Source organism: Dermacentor andersoni, chromosome 2 (assembly GCF_023375885.2).
Source record: "Dermacentor andersoni chromosome 2, qqDerAnde1_hic_scaffold, whole genome shotgun sequence".
Classification (NCBI taxonomy): domain Eukaryota; kingdom Metazoa; phylum Arthropoda; class Arachnida; order Ixodida; family Ixodidae; genus Dermacentor; species Dermacentor andersoni.
Window position 1 is genome coordinate 38,290,526 of NC_092815.1, and position 22,479 is coordinate 38,313,004.

General features: G+C 49.2%; 1 protein-coding gene across 1 annotated transcript in view; it reads right to left on the bottom strand.

Annotated features, from left to right (window-relative positions):
* LOC126542457 (uncharacterized) overlaps positions 1 to 22,479 on the bottom strand; it is a 174,101-nt gene that overhangs the window by 147,023 nt on the left and 4,599 nt on the right. Inside the window, exon 2 of the mRNA XM_072286120.1 lies at positions 10,496 to 10,626. Within this exon, the coding sequence (XP_072142221.1) occupies positions 10,496 to 10,626 (131 nt within the window). The remainder of the gene's footprint in view (positions 1 to 10,495; positions 10,627 to 22,479) is intronic.

Sequence of the window (22,479 nt, forward strand, 5' to 3'; positions counted from 1 at the left end):
GGGTGATATATTGTTTATGCTAATGCCTCCGCGATTACCGGCAGACGATACATGAATTAAACCACGTAGTCACACGGACCACACTCGGCCTGTTCCGTTTCTCAGCGCTCCCTACGCTGAAGTGTTCCTTTCAATGCACAATGAAGTCCGCTTTCGAGTGCCCCTGAGATTTTTTTCATACATTTGGATTGTTCTCACTTATGAAAACGACCCAACATAACCACCACTATCCGCAAAAATGCTAGGCTGCACGTATCACCCTTTATCTGCACGGGTGGCGGCAACAGTGCCGCGGTGGCGCCCCCTACACGGCTTCACTGTGCTTTCACGAACTCGGAAGCCGCGTCGGCTCCCCGTTCCTTTGTTCCCGCTTATTCTAGTCGCTGTTTCATCCTCTGTCCCGCCATGTATGCGCTAACCAAAGAGGCCAATCTTTTGAACTACCACGTTATTCTTCTCTCTCTCTCTCTCTCTCTTCTATCTTTTTCTTTTTTTGACCTTCACCAGCTTTCTTTTTTCGTTTCTCTTATCCTGTCTTCTTTCGAGAAAGAACAATGCACCGCTCCAGCGAACAATGACCCTGACACCGTGGGTTCATGCGTCAACGGCGCAGAAAACTATACCACAGCGTTTTTGCCACGCTTCAATCCGCCACGAGTGAACAACGCCTCGGACGTCCAACTGACTATCCTATCCTGCACGCAACGCTCGTTCTACTCATCTCGTTTTCCTGTTTTTGTCGCTGCAATTAATTCTCGTTTCTGTATAAAACGCGCGTGCAATACAGCAATAAGCGCAAACGGAAACAGCTAAAATTGATAACAAGATTGCGGAATGTGTGACTGTATAGAACAGGTTACGTGCTTTCAAGAAACCTCCAACTCATACGCGCCACACTTTGTCATCTTTGCTTTCTCATCCTTTTATTCTTTTTTCTTTATTTGTTTGTTTGTGCGTGTGTGTGTACGCCTGTGTTCATGTCGTTTTGTCGCTGCAGCATTGGGAACGTGCTCCAACTAACCAATGTATTCATTCTTGCGTCGCCGTGTTCGTGGGTCACGAGAAATTTGAGGTCCGTGAGCGTGTCCAGAATTCCACCGCGTGGAAGCCGCCGTGATATTCAAGCCTTACTTTTTATTCTTCCACAGGCATGTGTGCAACCCAGACTAATTAGTCCTCTCTGAACGAACGCAGGTCATCGATCTAAGCTCCGATCCGGCACGCGTAATTACGGCGGACCTCGAACTTTTCGACAGTTCTCACCAGCTTTTTGCCTCTTTTTGTCGCCGTGTCACTCTTATAACTTAAGTTCTGAGGCGCGAGAAATCTCGCTATAGGGCTCATCTACATTCCTCCTTCCCTAACTTCGTTTCTTGAAGCGCACATATTGCTAGACCTTGCCAGAAAGTTCGCACAAATTAGGGCGTGTTATTTGCTTAGGCTCTTTGTACAAGGCATAGTGCATTCTGAAGAAGAAAAAAAAACTTAATTATCTCTTGCTAGCGAGAGGTCGCAGCAGGCATTTCTTAACGGCTGGCGCGATCTCTTCTATATAGCGGTGAGCTGGCGTTGTAGGTGTCTAGAAGTATAACGGCGCTAACAAAAACCTTGCAATACTTCCTTTTAGTTATTGCTGGCAGTATTAGTGAAGAGAAAAGCCATATGCCGCCTTTCTGAAAACACACACACACACACACATTTCTCTTACTTTTCGGCTGAGTTCCTTTAGCAGTACATCTTCGCTTATCCATGTTAGTATGTAGAGCGCACGCCTTTTTGGTAGCACTGGGCAAATGCTACATATGTTTCACAATAAACTAAAAAAATGTTTCGTTCCACTGATAACACTATTATTTCTAAACGTTTATGCAAATTACCGGTCATTTCTCGGCAGTGCTCTCTAAGGATCAGCTATAAAAGATAAAGTACGGTCAAGAGAACCAATACGTAAATGGTTGCATTGTTGACAAAAGGTCCTCCACAAATATATCCCGCCTGGGAGTCAACAATACGGTGTGCAACATTATATCTCGCGAAACACAACGGATGATGCATTGCTTTCTTTTAAACATTTTTTTTTCTATCTCTCCGCGTGTTTTCTGGAATTTTTAAATCTAGAGCAGGAATGCACCGTTGTTAACGCGCCGGAGTATTTTTTCCTGCTATTGTCTTTTCCGCGGAGGCTCCTTCCGGCTTTGCACCCTTATAAATCGCTAGTAAAGTAACATAGATAGTCTACAGATTTACGCACACAGTTTTGCTCTTTCTTTTTTATTGATTTGTTCGTTCTGAACATACCAGCTTTTTTCCCACAACCTTTGTCTAGACATCCCCATCCCCAGTGTAGTGTAGCAAACCGGAGGCTGATATCTGGTTAACCTCCCTGCCTTTCCTCTTCATCTCTCTCTCTCTCTTTCTCTCTCTCTAGACAAAAGCTGTTAACAAGTTTATCATAGTGCACCGTACAGTTCAAAGATTAGGACACTCTGTGGACATAAAATAAAGCATCTAAAGAGTAGCTGCGAAACACAGTAATGCCCTGTGGGCAACTGAAGTCTGAGAGTCCCTAACGTCACTGTTCGTGTACACTTCCAGTCGTACAGCGAGTGGGCCAAGAAAGATACGTAAGATTCGGAACAGACAAAGCCAAAGAACCGGGGATAAGATGCGTGAAAATTCAATCTCGTTACAATTATCATTATAATCAACATTAGGAACCAAACACGACCGCGTGAAGCGTGATCTCCCCGTAGCGCGGCTTTCAGCGCATCAATCATTCTCCGCGTTGCAATCACAGAGACATCTCTTTCGTAGATGCTGGTCGGCGAAGTCTACGTTTATTCGATATCGCGCGTAAAAGATGCACACCATTGCGTACCTACAGTGTTGTGATGCCGTCGTCATTTGCACGCCATTTTCGTCGTGCCATCGCCGTTTCCTTGCATCCATTTTCGTTTATGTCGATGTCGTCCTGCCGTTAACAACTCTGGCAGTGAATTTCTTAAGACGCAAAAAAATATCTCTCGTGTTTTTGTCTTCTGCTGCGCCAGCAGTTCAAGACTCAAAACTGGATTTGCAGCGTGCGCTTGTCCTTTCCGTTATTCATTTTATTTATTTAGTTCATATTGCAGACCCTTCGGTCCAAGCAGAGGGGCAATAAAATACATACAAACAATAGTGAACAAATTGGGAAAAAACTAGCAGAAATTTATGCAATATTTAGTGACACTGTGTTTGTAAACCACTTACACGTTACAGTAATCGTTCCAGTTATGCCGCCATCGTCGTCGTGTTGTCGTGTGTCCCCCCCCCCCCCCGTTTTCAGGCCAGTTGATCAGCCTCATTCTCCCCATACGGCGAAGAAAAAGTTTACCCACCGCGGCCGCTGGGAATTGAACCCGTACCCCTGCGGCAATGGATGGTCTCCACATTCAGGTTCCAGCGTCGGTTGCCTCCGAGCAACAAAAACAAATTTCGAAGGCTATGCTTTTGCCAAAATCACGCGCCGGAAGTGATTGCGACGCCGGAAATACTTCATGGCCGCCACGTTTTAGGCACAGCCTTTTTGCGTTAGGGAGCCAGACCCGCTAACCAGTCAGCTATATTTATATTACGGAACACTCGCACTGAGCAATTTGTGCGGGTGATTGTGCGCCGCTACGCAGACTCCGAGAGTGGGGGCATCTATGCGCTCTTTTCGGAGAGCAAGGTAAGCAATACTGGGCCTCTTTCATTATCCGTCGATGGCAGTCTCCGATTGCCTAAGGCGGTGCTTTCAGCCAATGATCATTGCGTATGCAGCGTCTCGGGAAGTCCTGCACAGTCCGGGACGGCAAGTCGAAGATGCCCACATTTGCGGACGAAGACGGAGTTGTGCACATCGCAAGAAAGTTAGTAACGTTTTTTTTTTTTTTTGTTCTCTCTCTCTCTCTCTCTCTATTTCTTTCTTTCTTTCTATTTAAGGAATATGGCGTGATATTCGAGGAGCAAGCAAGCAATACGACGGTGACAGCTGTGAGATCCAGCTGCTGCCGCAGTAAAGGAGTTCAGAACTGGACGAATCGCTCAAGCCTGCTCATTTTTTTTTTCTTTCGTGAACTGACTAAACATATACTTTTGATGGCAGTACGCTCTTTTCTTTCCAAATGAGGGGGCTATCTGCCTACTACAGCTTTTCAACACAATTTAAGGACGTATCTATCGGACACAGCGCTCTGGCACGATCGTACAGGAAAGCGGGCTTGGGCTTCTGTTGACGTCCGAGTGCCTACAGCAAAAACAGCCGTCGCACACCTCCCTCCAGTATTGCTGTCCCAGGCGGATTGCCCTTCCACGTCCTACAGGCTGGGCTTCCACGCCAGCAGCTCTCACTATATGTCTATAGGGCACGTTTAGCGCCCACCTATCTGCGAACAATGTGGCACTTGCCGAGCAGCAAAGAATCGGTCTATACTATAGTCCTCGTTTACGCGACGAGGAAAGACAATGGCCCGGATAAGGAATCCGTACATGATCGACCGATCTCCTTCTTGACCGTCTCTCTCGCCAACAGCGCCAACTGTAGTGTTTAGTTATGGTCGATTCTGTTTCTCTGTGTTCGCGCGTCGATACTGGCTCCCTAGCAAAGCGATATACCGAACGCGTCTAGCTCCCAAACAAAACTATAGTGCTCTCGCGGGCAAGAGGGGTGTTTACTGTTCGTTTTTTTATTGTCTCCGTTTACACGTCCGTTAATGTCGCGCCGTTTACCCGTCGTAAAATGCGCGGTTCGTTTAGTGCTTCCGCATCCTTTATAGCGCCTTCGTAACGGCGCTTCGCTGATTGCGTTGTTGACTCGAGTGTAATTGGTCAGCAGTGCGTTGCTCCTCAAGTACCGCCAAGCATTCGCGTATCTAGACATTCGCGGTTACTATGGACTCTCATAACTTTTAAGAATCTCGCGATAGCTAAAACGAGAAAGAAAATGCAAGGCAATGATTTCGGCGGTTTGTACTAAATGTATAAAGACAAGAGAAAAAAAACAGTATAATTATATATAACCTACGTCTGTCCTGTTGAAAGTTCACATCGTGATCCCCGTCAACCCCTCGCTTCGGCCTGAATCGACCTAAGCTGGAGAGGTCGAGGCCGATGTTGGTTGTGGGCAAACTTCGCGTTGCGTAAGCACAACTTTAGCGTTGCAACGCCGCCGTGGCGTGCATCAATTACTGGCAGTTGATCCTCCCGAATGTCACCTATCTGTCACCTATACTGGCATGTCGAGCCCGTCCACCCATTTGTCCATCAAGTAAACAATCATTCGCCTCGCTACAGCGTCGGCAGGAACTCCAGCTTGGCGGAGTTCGGCTTAAGGGCTACACTATCAGCGTTTTATGGTGTGCGGCCAGAGGCACCTTCAATAGAATGTGCAGATTTCCAGTTGCCCAATGGCTATAGTGTTTTCTCGCTGAGAACGGTCACGAGTCGAACCCGCAACCGTTGGCGGCAGCATTTTGAGTGACCCGGACTGCGGAAATGTTCCAGTGCGTGAAGGTTCCCGCGCACGTCGAACCTCGATTTTTCGAAAATAATTGAACATATTTGCAAAAGCGAGCGGTTTACCAATGACAGGTCACTTGCAAACACATTCAGAAGGGTTGGAATTACGTTTGTTCATTAGCAATTGTGCTTTGTACCCGGTAGCCTGTTGTTTAAGTACGGGGTAAAATTGAATTCCTGGGTTTTATGTGGCAAAACTGCGATATGATAAAGAGGGCACGTCATAGTGGGAGACACAAGAATAATTTTGACCAGCTGAGGTTCTCTGCCGTGCACCCAGTGCATGTTACGTGGGCGTTGTTGCATTTCGCCCCCTCAAAATGTGACCACTGCGACCGGAATTGGGTACCGCCCCCCCTCGGTCTTAACAGTTTAATAAAGATGCGAGGTGTTTTGAGTTACAAGATATCACGCCGAAACGCTATCAGCACGGAATGCCTACAGTTCGATTAAAAGCAGTAAGCGCGTCTTTCACACTGCGTGGCCAGCCTGGTCCCGCAGTTGTCGCAACATTAAAATATCCTTCACTGCAGCCTACGTCGTTTCAGCTGTATGCAGGTACGACGCTTCGTCATTACCGTCTTCTTTACTCATTTCACAGAGGGCTAGTTTCATTCGCACCGGCATTCTGTTGCGCTCTGCATAAAAAGCTTGACTTGATTTAGCGGTTCACGTTAAGATTAACGCCTCCCCGCCGAGGCCCATTTTTCTGAAGCATTGGGCAATCTGCCTCATTAGGAAAGGCATCGATCAAGCCTTTTGGCCCCGTTTCAATTCTCTTCACGCCGAGAAACACTCCGGTTCCTTGCGCAGCAGTGGTAGGTGGCGTGGCGTCGTGCAAGCGATCAAAGCTGTCCGCTGTCTAGCGGAGAAAGTGGCAGAGTTGTTCCCGAGAGATGGCATTTTGTGTTTAGTGACCCAAGGATGCACTTCGACTACATTGAGAGATGACGCGGTGGATGCCTTCAGATTAATTTTGACGACCTCTGTACTTCCATCAAGGGCCCGTCATAAGGTCCGGCCTGAAATATTGGTTATACACTAGGAATTGTATAGCGGTTTTCAGGAAAGAAGGGGGGGGGGGGGAGGGGGGTTCAGTAGTGGCTCAGATAGGAGCAAATGAAATGACAGGAAGCCACGGCTACATGAGGAGAGGTACCTTCATCGCAGAAGAGGCTTTCTCTCGCTCTGGCGCATGGATGAATGGATAGATGCTATGCGTTGGATAAGTGCCGGTCGAAATGCACCACCAAGCTCTTTCTCTTATTTTGCGTAATGTTTAGCCATCTTTTTCTTTTAGATCTCTTTGTTCATCTTCATAAGAAAGCGCCACCTAGCAGGGGACGTATAGAAAAGCAGACAAACACCGGCGCTGCTCCTAAATTAAGATTCGGACGTCTTCTCAAGATGAATATAAACCAACTTGTGCCCGGGCTTCGGTTCCTCTAGTATATTTCTCCCGTTGCCTTGACCATCGCGCGGCAAGTGATTCATCTCTCCTGCTTTCTTGCATGTCGAAGTCGATACCCGTAGCTTTTCTTTTTTTGGTCGCCATCCGGCCTCCATTCTGTTGTTCTCTCTTCTCTTTGTGCGGAGCGGCGCATTTCCAGACTCGGATCCGCGTTGCGCGCTGTGCGTTTCACTGGAACCACCGAGTCGCTCGCGCTGCTGCTGGCGGTTATTCGTGCGCATGCGTGCAATGCGGAAACACTACACGCGTGACGTGTCATCTCGCTGGAGGGACCAGTTGTTCCATCGAGAAAAGCGCGAAGGCTCTTGTTCAAACTTTCCATTTGTTTCGGGGCGTGTATCGTCATCGCGTGATTTGTATACGCACCGCGCTTGCCAATTTTCAATGTTCAAACTTGTTGTTGGGCCCTCTAATTAATGTACACCGAGAACTCACTCGGACAGGGCGTTCCTGCATTCCACTCAAATCCGAATGAGATCGCCCCTGACCGGAGGCAAACCCGCGAACTTACACTCCCATTCGAGACGTCATGGCACCTGAGAGCTATCCGCTGTGCGTGTTGTGTTCGAGTGTGAGAATTTTCGTTCCGCGCATCTGTTGGAGAAATGCCAGCCTATATGTGTGTGCGTGTAAACGTTTGCTTCTCTGAAAAATGATATTCATTTCAACCATGACTTCATTTATTGGACTATCAATTAATTATGTGCCTGCGATGCTGCGGCACTGATCGTCGGGTCATGGTTTCAGAAGACTCATAGAGTCTGTCAACCTCGTCCTAACGTTGCTGTTTTTCCTTCATTCAGTCGTACTCGAAATTTTCCTGTTCATTCTTGATTTGTATTTTCGGCGGCTCTTCTTTTTTCTTCTTTTCTGTTGGTCACGTGTAATTTGTAACTATACGCTGGAGCGCGCGCTCTGACTTTTTTATTCGCTTGTCTCTCTCTCTCTCTCCCTGAGTTCTTCTTTTCTGCGAGAAAGAATAACGAGTGATACAGAGCGAAGCTTTATTGTAACACGTAACTCTGACCTTGCAAACCGCCAGCGTTCACTTTTTTGTGTGTCGCTCGAGATAACAATGGCCAGAAAGAACGTGTAGCAAAGCATAGCAAAGAACCGTCCACCAAAGCAAAACGAAAACACATCCACGAACAAAACTTCTCGGTTTCTGCATTAGCGCCTTTCATTCTGCCCGCTCTTCTTTATCTCGCTTTCTTTGTTCGGTCCTTCTATCATGAAGCGTTCCACTATATATATATAGTGTATGTTTTGACGCATCATACACAGTATAACCTTGCCACTGCGTAACTCACTGTGCGATTATTACTGTAACTGAAATCATGCAGCATTGCCAGCAGCTTATCGCAAGGACAGCTGAACGACGATGACTGTCTCAAAATAATATTGTATATATATATATATATATATATATATATATATATATATATATATTTATTTATGTATATATATATATTCGCGCGCGCGCGCGTGTGTGTGCGTGTGCGTGTGCGTGTGTGTGTGTGTGTGTGTGTGTGTGGATGTGTGTGTGTGTGTGTGTGTGTGTGTGTGTGTGTGTGTGTGTGTGTGTGTGTGTGTGCGTGTGCGTGTGCGTGTGTGTGTGTGTGTGTGTGTGTGTGTGTGTGTGTGTGTCTCTTTCTCACACACACACACATACAATTTTTTCTTTTTCTTCTGTGATCGTTGACGTCCCAGGCGATCACCTCTTCCTAACGAACCCCTCAGTCCCGTTGAATATGCTCGCCATTAGCTGTTAATTTACCCTCGCTTCATTTTGCATTTAGTTCGTATTTCATCTTCACTGGTGCTATCAACAACTGAGTCGACGCGGTGAAATCAACTACGCGCCGCTCTGTAGTCCACCAGGAATAGCGGAAAGATGGGGCGTCGAGGGGAAGGGAGTTAGTAGTTTTCTGCCTGTTCTTGCACGTCAAGGTTGCCATTGCGGGCGAATGAGTCACTGTTGGAGCAAGAGATATCAAGGTGGGCGGCTTGTCTATAGGGTTCACCCTACTTTTTAGTAAGAGCGCCAAAGCGCCGTATTGTCCTGACTTTCCTTCCTTTTGTCCATGTTGCTTCTGCGCTCTTACAAAAAGTACAACGAATCACTCAGTGCTGAATGGGATCCTTTATTTCTTCGGGTTCTGCCATTTAGGTCGCGCCATCGATTCATATAAAAGCGGTGCGCTTTCGTTTTCTCGTTTGTATCGATTTTGCGCGACGGTCCCAAAGAATGAGTCGCATATCAAATTCGTTCGAACTTACAAAAGTTGTGCGCATTACAACTGCCGCGCATTCCTTTTTTCTTTTTTAGCTGAACATGCTGCATTTTTATTCAGAACCAAACAAATCTAGAAGCCTCCGCCCATTCAATCCTTCTTTTATTTCGCTCTCTGTAGATTTCACTGCGCCCTTCCCGATGTAAATTGCATTTTCTCGGTGCGTGTTCGGGCATATAAGGAATGCCATGAAAGTTGTGCTACGGCGATGAAGAGGGCAACCTTTTCCAACTTTCCACTCAAGCATGGAGGTCGCTTCCAGAAAAGAATCAACAACTCGTTTTACGTAATGTGCTTTCTTCGCAACACTTTCGCAATGAACACTGTGGCAAGGCACATCTATCGGAACATCTTTCATTACGAAACAAGCGTGGCGTTATATAAATAACGTACCTCTGTCGCACACGTTCGGAGATGTGACCGTCAGCAATACTTTTGTTGAGCAAGAGAAAAGCCAATTTGTTCTTGTCATTCGAGCCGCGTAATCCTGAGCGCCACAGTCGAGTATTGTCAGAGGCGAAATATCCAAGGACTAGATTTCGTATAGCAGATCTAGACAAGCGTTACGAAACTCGGCAACTTAACCTCAATCTAATCTGAAGACGCAAACAAGTTCACGTGTGGTGAAAGGACAGGAGTGACATTCCATCCGCGGAGTCATATGGGCACTCCGCGGAGCAATGAAGTGTCCGATTCAGTGGAATTCGGTTCTGACATTTTCTCCGGTATCACATGCGCAGGTATCGCTTACCGCGCTTCTCCGTAAACACTCAGACAGGCCACGTGACGTAGCTTGTTAAGGGAACTGCTGTAGAGCAACTTATTTTGACGTTGACGACGGCGCAGCGTAGAACAAAGAGAACATTTTGTACCCGTCTAGAACTAATCAGAAACGCGCATCTGAAAACTGTACTACCTTCCCTAAGAGAAACGCAAACTACTACTCGAATAAACCAATACTCGAACCAATTAGCCTTACAGCTTATCTTCGACGGTTGTCCCCATATTTCGCCACTTAGCCTTCAGCAGATTACTTGGCATTCGTGCGAAGAGCGTCGCCAACCAGCCATGCGGTACCAAGTGTAGTTGACGGTTGTACCTATATGACAACCAGTGTAGGGCGTGTGTTGCGAAGTCATGCAAAGGCACGCGCATACGTGCCTCTGCATACGTGCCGTGTGTGTTCACCCACCTTAGCCGTGAGGCAGTAGTCGGACGCATCGTGGACGGAGCCCCTGGAGAGGCGCCTCGAGATGGCCTCCTTGAAGGCAGCGGGCCCCCGACGGCCGCCCGCCTTGCGCGAGTCGCTCGCGGCCACGCCGGCTCAGCACCGCCTGCCCTGCGCACAGAGCCCCCACGAGGGCGGCACGCAGGTCACCGGACGAACTCGTTTACAAGCTCATAAGATACAGCAAAAACGCCTTCATCTTCGTAGAAATGGCACAAAAGAAGACGACACGCAAGACTAAACAACAGGACGGGCACTCCGCTTGTCGTCAAGTTTTATGCGTGGTCTTCGATTGTGTTATTTCTACCAATGTGAACCTGTACAAGCTAAGTCAACAACAAGTACTACAAAATCTTCTTGCCGGCGAAGATCAGTAGCAGCGGCCGCATTTTGTAAGGATTCTTTTCTTTTTATTTCCACCGATTCTGCTCACTATCATCCGTTCCACCGAGTGGCCAATGCCGGCGATAGCTGGGCTGTAGTTGCGCGCTAGCCAGAAATGATGAAGGGCAGAAAAAACAAGAAGTGAACAAAGCCGTTACAAAATACGGCCCCCATGCTGACCTTAAAAATTAAATTATGGGATTTTACGTGCCAAAACCAATTTCAGATTATGAGGCACGCCGTATAGTGGAGGACTCCGGAAATTTCGACCACCTGGGGTTCTTTCACGTGCACCTAAATCTAAGCACACGGGTGTTTTCGCATTTCGCCCCCATAGAAATGCGGCCGCCGTGGCCGGGATTCGATCCCCGATCTCGTGCTCAGCAGCCCAACACCATAGCCACTGAGCAACCACGGCGGGTCATGCTGACCTTAACCGCCACGCTATTTCGAAGATATTCTTGCGTACTTGCAATGATCCTTGCACATAAAGGTACGTTGCCCTAAACGCGTTATCTTGCTGCAAGATCACTGGCTGTAATGCACTGACAATTGTACACACATGACTGTTATTGAGATATTATTTCGCATATGAAGAAAAATCGCCATTTTGCCCGAAAGGCGAAGCAGTGACTGCGATAACAATTTATTAGACAACTACACGAAGTAAGGGTCGTACGCACACCTATTAATCAGCGTGAAAACAGCGGACGACACAGATGTAGATATTGTTACGTTTCGCCTACAACGCGCGGTAATGCCGGCGCGGATGCAACGGACGCCGGGGCTTTGTTCAAAGCGGCGGACATTTTGGCCCGTCCGACGCCGCCGCAACGCCTACCCGCCAAGCGTGCCCAGGCGTGTTTCAGTGCCACGTGTCTTCGTGTGTGCGTGTGTGTGTGTGTGCCCTCGCTTGTCAAAGCGCGGCAGCCGGGGAGCGGAGTTCCCCGAATGAGGAGCCTGGAGGTCTCTCGGCTCAACTGTTCGCGCCGTCGTGTGGGTGAGGGTTGGCGATGCGTCACTACTCTCGGTTCAGCAGGTCTCTCGGCCCGACAGTTCGCGCCGTCGTGGGCTCCTGCTGCGCCGTCCCGTGACCTTCATCCCGTGACCTTCCCTCCTTCCCTTTTGGACCGCGACGCCGGGAGTATAAGAGCAGCTGCCCCCGGACGCCAGAAGAGAGGCTCCGATTTGTACTGTTGAGTTACGTGCTCTCCCGTCTCTCCACTTCGGTCGACCTGACCGGCCGCTCTTTTGCTATGTTAGAATAAACAAGTTGTTCTGTTACCAGTCTTCTCTTGCTTTGCCGGGACCTTCGGATGCTTCCAGTGCCCCAGGCCGCCAGGCCAACGCTACCCTTGGGGCTTGCGACCCATTGGCAATAACGGGCGTCAGCACCGAGACCCCAACAACTCGTGCCAGCGGTGCGATTCCAACATCTGGTTGCCAGCGGTGAGATCGCGACAACGGAGGCCAGCAGCGAAGAGATGCGGTTGACTGTATGCTGAGCAGCACAACGACCATCCGGGAGCAGCGCAACGAGCCCTGTGTGATGACTGGTTGCCTGCAGCGGAACGACTGCGCTGAAGTCTTGGCTGCGAGGTTTGGTGAGTGCGGGACTTTCTTCTTCTGAGTTTTGCCAGGCTTTTGTTAGTGTTAGAAACAGAGCTGGTAATTGTGGTTGTCGTTGCTACCGGGTTAGTTTGCGGCAAGACAATAGTAGGCAGTAGAGAAAGCAGCATTCAGAGCAGCCATGGATTTGAAGTCGTTGCGCAAACCGAAATTGCTGGAGCTTGCGAGAGAGTTGGGTCTGGATGTCTCAGACAAACTCAGAAAACCAGAACTGCTAAGGGCTATTCTTGAGTTAGAAGCTGAGGATGACGAGCTGTCGGAATGCCTTGAGACCATTGAGAGAGTGAGTAGCGCTCAGTTTATTTCCACCCTAGATCTTGTCAGGGGTTATTGGCAGGTTCCACTTACAGAAGAGGCTAGTAGGTATGCGGCGTTCATTTCACCCATGGGGACATTCCGTCCTAAAGTTTTGAGTTTTGGTTTGAAGAACGCGCCATACTGCTTTTCAAGCCTCATGGATAAAGTGTTGCGGGGACAGCAAGAATTCGCTTTACCGTATCTAGACGACGTAGCGATATTCTCCGCATCCTGGCCGGAACATATGGCGCACTTGCGGGCAGTGCTAACCCGCCTGCGCGATGCGGGCTTGACAGTCAAGGCTCCCAAGTGCCAGTTAGCACAGGCCGAGGTTGTCTACCTCGGACACGTGATTGGTCGGGGTCGTCGCCGCCCCTCTGAAATAAAAGTGGCCGCTGTGCGAGACTTCCCGCAACCGCGCACGAAGACCGATATTCGGTCGTTCTTAGGTGTCGCCGGCTATTATCAGAGGTACATTCCCAGGTACTCTGATATCGCGGCTCCCTTGACGGATGCTCTAAGAAAGACAGAGCCGCAAACAGTCGTCTGGGATGAGACGAAGGAAAGAGCTTTTAGCGCCCTAAAGAGCGCCCTAACAAGCCAGCCTGTGCTACGATCGCCCGACTACACAAAAGGGTTCGTTGTTCAGTGTGATGCTAGTGAGCGAGGCATGGGCGTTGTACTGTGCCAACGGGAAAATGGAGAAGTAGAACACCCCGTCCTGTATGCTAGTCGTAAGCTGACCAGTCGTGAGCAGGCGTATAGCGCCACCGAGAAAGAGTGTGCGTGTATCGTGTGGGCCGTTCAGAAATTGTCATGTTACCTAGCCGGCTCGAGGTTTATCATTGAAACGGATCACTGCCCTCTCCAATGGCTGCAGACCATCTCTCCCAAAAATGGCCGCCTCCTGCGCTGGAGCCTCGCTTTGCAACAATATTCCTTTGAGGTGCGTTACAAAAAGGGGAGTCTCAACGGTAACGCCGATGGCTTAAGTCGAAGCCCCTAACGTGGGAATCAGCCTCAAAATTGCTTGTTACTGATGTTTTTCTTCCTGAGGCAGGATTTTTAACCTATTGCTTTTGTGTAGTGTTTCAAAGTGATGATGTGCTTTCTAGTGCAATTTTTCGATTTGTGGACGCGTTCTGAGTGCTGCTAAACTACTGTAAGGAACTAGGCAGCAGTAAAAAAGGGGAAAGAGCCTGGCAGGGCTTAGTGAGGGTTGTGCCGTGCTTGCTGACTGAGCGGTTGACTTTTGGCGTGGTTCTAACGCTTGCCGGAAACGAGAACAAAAATGTCAACTCTCCCGAAGTCACTTTGCAGTGTCCTGTGTGCACCTGAACGTGAGAACGAGGCCTTCTCTGTGCGCTGCGCTCAAGAAACGCCCAAGGACGCCCAACTTCGGTTATGAGCATCATCGAGCGACATCCCTCCGGACAGCGGATGCAGTCCCCTGACCTTCGGGATCTCCTTCCCCCGGCGGGGCGGTCTGTTACGTTTCGCCTACAACGCGCGGTAATGCCGGCGCGGATGCAACGGACGCCGGGGCTTTGTTCAAAGCGGCGGACATTTTGGCCCGTCCGACGCCGCCGCAACGCCTACCCGCCAAGCGTGCCCAGGCGTGTTTCAGTGCCACGTGTCTTCGTGTGTGCGTGTGTGTGTGTGTGCCCTCGCTTGTCAAAGCGCGGCAGCCGGGGAGCGGAGTTCCCCGAATGAGGAGCCTGGAGGTCTCTCGGCTCAACTGTTCGCGCCGTCGTGTGGGTGAGGGTTGGCGATGCGTCACTACTCTCGGTTCAGCAGGTCTCTCGGCCCGACAGTTCGCGCCGTCGTGGGCTCCTGCTGCGCCGTCCCGTGACCTTCATCCCGTGACCTTCCCTCCTTCCCTTTTGGACCGCGACGCCGGGAGTATAAGAGCAGCTGCCCCCGGACGCCAGAAGAGAGGCTCCGATTTGTACTGTTGAGTTACGTGCTCTCCCGTCTCTCCACTTCGGTCGACCTGACCGGCCGCTCTTTTGCTATGTTAGAATAAACAAGTTGTTCTGTTACCAGTCTTCTCTTGCTTTGCCGGGACCTTCGGATGCTTCCAGTGCCCCAGGCCGCCAGGCCAACGCTACCCTTGGGGCTTGCGACCCATTGGCAATAACGGGCGTCAGCACCGAGACCCCAACAACTCGTGCCAGCGGTGCGATTCCAACATCTGGTTGCCAGCGGTGAGATCGCGACAACGGAGGCCAGCAGCGAAGAGATGCGGTTGACTGTATGCTGAGCAGCACAACGACCATCCGGGAGCAGCGCAACGAGCCCTGTGTGATGACTGGTTGCCTGCAGCGGAACGACTGCGCTGAAGTCTTGGCTGCGAGGTTTGGTGAGTGCGGGACTTTCTTCTTCTGAGTTTTGCCAGGCTTTTGTTAGTGTTAGAAACAGAGCTGGTAATTGTGGTTGTCGTTGCTACCGGGTTAGTTTGCGGCAAGACAATAGTAGGCAGTAGAGAAAGCAGCATTCAGAGCAGCCATGGATTTGAAGTCGTTGCGCAAACCGAAATTGCTGGAGCTTGCGAGAGAGTTGGGTCTGGATGTCTCAGACAAACTCAGAAAACCAGAACTGCTAAGGGCTATTCTTGAGTTAGAAGCTGAGGATGACGAGCTGTCGGAATGCCTTGAGACCATTGAGAGAGTGAGTAGCGCTCAGTTTATTTCCACCCTAGATCTTGTCAGGGGTTATTGGCAGGTTCCACTTACAGAAGAGGCTAGTAGGTATGCGGCGTTCATTTCACCCATGGGGACATTCCGTCCTAAAGTTTTGAGTTTTGGTTTGAAGAACGCGCCATACTGCTTTTCAAGCCTCATGGATAAAGTGTTGCGGGGACAGCAAGAATTCGCTTTACCGTATCTAGACGACGTAGCGATATTCTCCGCATCCTGGCCGGAACATATGGCGCACTTGCGGGCAGTGCTAACCCGCCTGCGCGATGCGGGCTTGACAGTCAAGGCTCCCAAGTGCCAGTTAGCACAGGCCGAGGTTGTCTACCTCGGACACGTGATTGGTCGGGGTCGTCGCCGCCCCTCTGAAATAAAAGTGGCCGCTGTGCGAGACTTCCCGCAACCGCGCACGAAGACCGATATTCGGTCGTTCTTAGGTGTCGCCGGCTATTATCAGAGGTACATTCCCAGGTACTCTGATATCGCGGCTCCCTTGACGGATGCTCTAAGAAAGACAGAGCCGCAAACAGTCGTCTGGGATGAGACGAAGGAAAGAGCTTTTAGCGCCCTAAAGAGCGCCCTAACAAGCCAGCCTGTGCTACGATCGCCCGACTACACAAAAGGGTTCGTTGTTCAGTGTGATGCTAGTGAGCGAGGCATGGGCGTTGTACTGTGCCAACGGGAAAATGGAGAAGTAGAACACCCCGTCCTGTATGCTAGTCGTAAGCTGACCAGTCGTGAGCAGGCGTATAGCGCCACCGAGAAAGAGTGTGCGTGTATCGTGTGGGCCGTTCAGAAATTGTCATGTTACCTAGCCGGCTCGAGGTTTATCATTGAAACGGATCACTGCCCTCTCCAATGGCTGCAGACCATCTCTCCCAAAAATGGCCGCCTCCTGCGCTGGAGCCTCGCTTTGCAACAATATTCCTTTGAGGTGCGTTACAAAAAGGGGAGTCTCAACGGTAACGCCGATGGCTTAAGTCGAAGCCCCTAACGTGGGAATCAGCCTCAAAATTGCTTGTTACTGATGTTTTTCTTCCTGAGGCAGGATTTTTAACCTATTGCTTTTGTGTAGTGTTTCAAAGTGATGATGTGCTTTCTAGTGCAATTTTTCGATTTGTGGACGCGTTCTGAGTGCTGCTAAACTACTGTAAGGAACTAGGCAGCAGTAAAAAAGGGGAAAGAGCCTGGCAGGGCTTAGTGAGGGTTGTGCCGTGCTTGCTGACTGAGCGGTTGACTTTTGGCGTGGTTCTAACGCTTGCCGGAAACGAGAACAAAAATGTCAACTCTCCCGAAGTCACTTTGCAGTGTCCTGTGTGCACCTGAACGTGAGAACGAGGCCTTCTCTGTGCGCTGCGCTCAAGAAACGCCCAAGGACGCCCAACTTCGGTTATGAGCATCATCGAGCGACATCCCTCCGGACAGCGGATGCAGTCCCCTGACCTTCGGGATCTCCTTCCCCCGGCGGGGCGGTCTGTTACGTTTCGCCTACAACGCGCGGTAATGCCGGCGCGGATGCAACGGACGCCGGGGCTTTGTTCAAAGCGGCGGACATTTTGGCCCGTCCGACGCCGCCGCAACGCCTACCCGCCAAGCGTGCCCAGGCGTGTTTCAGTGCCACGTGTCTTCGTGTGTGCGTGTGTGTGTGTGTGCCCTCGCTTGTCAAAGCGCGGCAGCCGGGGAGCGGAGTTCCCCGAATGAGGAGCCTGGAGGTCTCTCGGCTCAACTGTTCGCGCCGTCGTGTGGGTGAGGGTTGGCGATGCGTCACTACTCTCGGTTCAGCAGGTCTCTCGGCCCGACAGTTCGCGCCGTCGTGGGCTCCTGCTGCGCCGTCCCGTGACCTTCATCCCGTGACCTTCCCTCCTTCCCTTTTGGACCGCGACGCCGGGAGTATAAGAGCAGCTGCCCCCGGACGCCAGAAGAGAGGCTCCGATTTGTACTGTTGAGTTACGTGCTCTCCCGTCTCTCCACTTCGGTCGACCTGACCGGCCGCTCTTTTGCTATGTTAGAATAAACAAGTTGTTCTGTTACCAGTCTTCTCTTGCTTTGCCGGGACCTTCGGATGCTTCCAGTGCCCCAGGCCGCCAGGCCAACGCTACCCTTGGGGCTTGCGACCCATTGGCAATAACGGGCGTCAGCACCGAGACCCCAACAACTCGTGCCAGCGGTGCGATTCCAACAATATGGACACCGCGCGAGCGCTGCGCCTCCTGTCAGCGCTCGTCCTGTGTCCTTCTATCTCCGTGTCTTCCGTTGTTTTCGCGCTGATTAATAGGTGTGCCTCCTTTACAACGCGCCCGTCTTTCTACCTTAAAAGTTGTAGTTTCATCAACTGTATAAATTGCAGCAAGCATTCGCTTACTTATTATATTAACGGGCACAGTGTCAGGCGCGCACAGGCAAATATGAACAGATATCACTCGATGACCGTGTACACTCGCTGTAACAACGCTGTCGCGATGAAGAGAGGCAGCAGCGGCGAGCGAACGCTTTGAGGTTTCTCTAGCTTCAGAGCGTCTCCGATACTTGCGAATGCGCGACCTCCAACACAAAGCGCGCGAGAACGCAACGTACACGAAGCCACCAGCCATATCGGTTCACCAATCACCTTTGAGCACATCACTGATTACCTCCAAGATAGGGCGCTCAGCCGCGCTATGTGGAGCAACGGCCGGGCTAGAAAAGAAAACGCGTGCTAACCTCTCCACGCCCCCTTCCCCCTTGCGTTTATAGCCCTGGGCAAGCGGGAAGACGGCGCCCACGAAGCTGCCATCCTTCTCGGATCGCCCTCACATGCTTTGCTTTGCATCTACAACAGACGGCGCGGCGCGCGATAAGATCTTATCGCACTCGGATTTTATACGGGACGTCATGGCGACGGCGGAAATTTGTCCGGATTTTCCTTATAATTGCTGTAGCAATAAAATCAAAATTAGGTTACGGGGTTTAACACTCCAGAGTAAATCATCTAGCTATGAAAGACACGTAGTGGAGTATTAATTACAACCTTCGAGAGTTTCTTTTTTTTTTCAACGCACAGAAATCATTGTGTGGGAGCGTTTCTGCATTCCAATCCCATCGACATGCCGCCTCCGTGGCCGGGAATAAGACCTGTGACCTCATGTCGAGCGGCGGAACGAAATTGCCACTGAGCCACCCGCGGTAGCAACACAAGGTTAAAGGACTGGAAAATGACGAAACAGATAACTGGTATTCTATTACAGTATTGTATTATGGACCAATGGATAGGAAGTGCGGTGGAGGATGAGATGGAATGATGACAACAGGAAATATTTTGGCATTAGGATAGGTTTGGCAGATGCAGGACCAGAGCTACTGGATATCACTGCAGGATAGATTTTTTTTTTCCTGTCGAAGTTGTGCCTTTACTATTCTTTTACCCACGACGCCAAGTGGCATTACAGTAAATAGAGAACGGACTCACATAGGAAACAGGGTATGTTAACTATTACTCTGCATACAAGTAAACATATCAACACAAAATATAATAGCAATTAAGGTGACTATCAAAGAGCCGCGGCAAAGTTGTCGCTTGTATTTAAGCGTGTACAATCAGCTGGTAAACCGTTTTATTCATAGATTGTTTCATAAGACAAAGAAAACAGTTTGAAAAGGTACCGTTTCGTTTGCATTCACATATCTTGAGCTCTCATTCTGCGATTTCCATACATATAATGACTGAAAATTGTGCCTGATTTGTTCGCTTTCAAAAAGCATATGAAAATTTTGTGAAATAAGCTTTAAAGCTTAAGGCTCTCAGTGGTTCTGAAGCAGCTCCCATCCGAGTGTTCGTTTCGCTGCGGTGGTACCAGTATTTCTAGTGTATAGTTACCTATAATATAATGCGCAGGTAGACGTTGCACTTCTTTGAGGTTCTCTATGTCAATACCGATTGATATTTTAAACTGTGTGCCCAATATTACAGAAATGAAATGACACCATTTTTCTGCAACAGATCACGAGCCTGCTGAGGAAATCAGTCTGAGGTTACATCCTAATTATGATGATGATGATCACCATGACGACGATGATGACTACGATGACAAGTAAATATAGGCAATACAGGAGCTTCCATTCGTCTGCAATGTGAGTGGCATCTAATGACTGCTGCAAAATAAGCGTAAGTGCACGTGTTGAATACGGTGAAATCTCGATATAACGAACTTCAGGGGACTGGAGCGAATCATTCGTTATTCTTAAAGGTCGTTATGGTGAAATCCCCAAAATTAATTGTTCCGCCCATCAACAACACCACGTAGCGATCATCTCAAAGAGGTATTTGGCGCTGACACAATAGAAGTATACGTGACGACTATTAAGCTAAAGCGCGCGATGTAACGAGGAAAATGAAAGGCTTTTCCTTATGTTCGCAGCTGCTTAGCTAAAGAAATGCTATTTTTTCTCAGGATTTCAACATTGTACTATTTGAAATTAGTTTATTGAAACAATGTTGGTGCGTCACGTTTATTTTCGTTTCTTTTTTTTCTTTTCTTTTCTTTTTGTGTGTGTGTTATCATGAGAAGGCTACCTTGGTGTCAGCGTAATAGGTTCCGAGAAGTGTAATACACACATATATTCTATTTCCATCGTTCAGTAGGAAAACGTGCAAGCACCTACATGACGAACGTGTCGGTAGCTTGACACTTGAGATGGCCTTTGAATATACGGTTTACTTATACAACTTTAAAAATCTTAGTGTTTGTCTAAATCAATGTTTTCAAGTCGCCGGTGATGGTGCCGCTTCTTGCTCTTCAGCTTCGATGAGTCGTTTCGAAAGCCCCGGCTGGGAATTAATGAATTCAGAGGCCAGAACGTCTACTGATGTCACGAGCGAAATGACGCCGTGCCAGCTACGAGACTTGAGACAAAGTTGCCGAGCTCCTATATCGGGCACTTGGCGGCCATGAAATGCGGCTGCGAGTTGCCATGTAAAAAGAGCTTGTGGCGTTGTCGCTGTGAAATTGTTGCCACTGACGCCGTCGATGGCTCCAACGCTGTTTTCCACCGACCGCCTGATTTTTGGCGCATCCTCTGCTGTGTGTATGTGCCATGTATGAGACTGACCATTATCACTCTCATGCATGCACCTCTTTTGTGCCACCCACACGTTTTTCATAAGCACGACGACGAAGAATTGCGTGCCAACGCACCGCCAACTCGTCAATAACAACTTCCGTACAATGCAGCCAATGTAATTCTCGTCCGCTACGGTGATTCATCTGCTGGCGTCTGAAATTCATACACAAACGCCACCGATCTCGGTGTCTGTCTGAAGCGCAAGACATTGCACTAATTGCCCAGAGCTGTGGTTGGGCGATAGAAGCCTATTGGCGCGGCATAAGATGCCCTACGGAAAGCACTGAAAATATATTCCATGCTGAAAAGCAACCGCAGAAAAATTATATCCTCGAGGGTGGATTGAATGTCAATGCACCCTTTTTGCACCCTTACTTTCTTTTTATTGTTTAATGGTTGTATTTGTCGCAAAACTTTCTTAGTGCGCTCTTTTATTAATTTAAGGGTGCTTAAAGGGTGTTTTATGCGAAACATACACCTTTGCAAAATTTTAGGGTGCTCGGGAATTTCAACATTTCAAGCAAGTAAAAAGTCATAAGTGTCTATTGCGGAATAGTATGACAACACCGTGCAATATTACTCGGAGTGGTTTGCACCACTGCGAATAAGCACGTGATATGGTCAGAATATAGACTGTGGATGTCAACCTGCTGCTTCATGTACTACTACATATCGTCCCCGGTGGTGAAGTGGAAAGACAGCTTTTTATTTCTTTTATTTCCTATCCTGCCGTTCACTTATTACCACTGGCTTAGTTTAAGTTGTTTGAGCGCGGTGTTTTATAGATCGCCTCCCAATCGTCAGCAATTGATAGCGCGTCAGTCAATCCTATAGTTCTCCAGGCGCATGTTCTTTCTGCTGTAGCATCGGAGCCGGCACATTATTATGCGCACTAAGTTTTGCATTGTTTCATGCAGTATTGGTTGGACTGAACATTCGCAGGTGCCCCCCCATGCGGGGAAAGCTACTACCTATATAATAACATAGCGTTTATTGTCTAAGTCGCGCGCCCCGTTCGTGAAGTGGAAAGACACAACTAAGTACTTTGTGCTCTTCTCTCCTGCCTGCCTTTTATGTCTTACTGCTAGCTTCGTCTAAATTATTTTATCTTGCTGCTGAGTTATAAACTGAATCTCTGAAGAGCGCGGAGTAGCTAGAGGTGTTACTGCACTCTTAAGGTGCTGTATTAATCCCTGTGGTTGTGTCGGCGGAGTGGTCAATAGGCAACACTTCCGAACGCTCATTGTTAGGTCTACAGTTCGGATTGAATCTGCGTGGCGTTTTTACAGCGAAGCTTTATATGGCTAGCCGATTCATCCGTCCGTCTGCCGCCTGTACGCCGAAACCTCCTCAGGCGCAACTCCATGCGCGTGCGCGAAAAAAAGACAAGAGAAAGAGAGGCGCGCGATTGGCTGCGCCATTAGTATCATCGTTGCTCTCCGTCGCAGCCAAGCGCGTGCTCAGCAGTTTGTCTCCAGCTCCGAAATGCCACGCGTCATACGTATTAAGGAGCAGGCAGCTTTCTATCAGCAACGGCACGAACAGAACCGGGAACGAGCTCGTCTACCCCGTGCTGATGCTGCAGCGCGGGCACAAGAACAGGCTCGTGCAGCCGAGCGCAACCAACAACTGCGTACCCAGGATCTGGCAGCCTACCAAGCTGTCGTTTAATGAACCGTCGGGATTAACCCAGTGATAAACAACGGAGCCCTCGCCCTAGCTTCAACGCCAACAGAGCCCTAGCTTCGCTGGTTAGCCATGTCTATGGAGTACTTGGGCGGTGATTCTTTCATTTATTCTTTACACACACATTACACACATCACATTCAAATCAATTGTAACAGA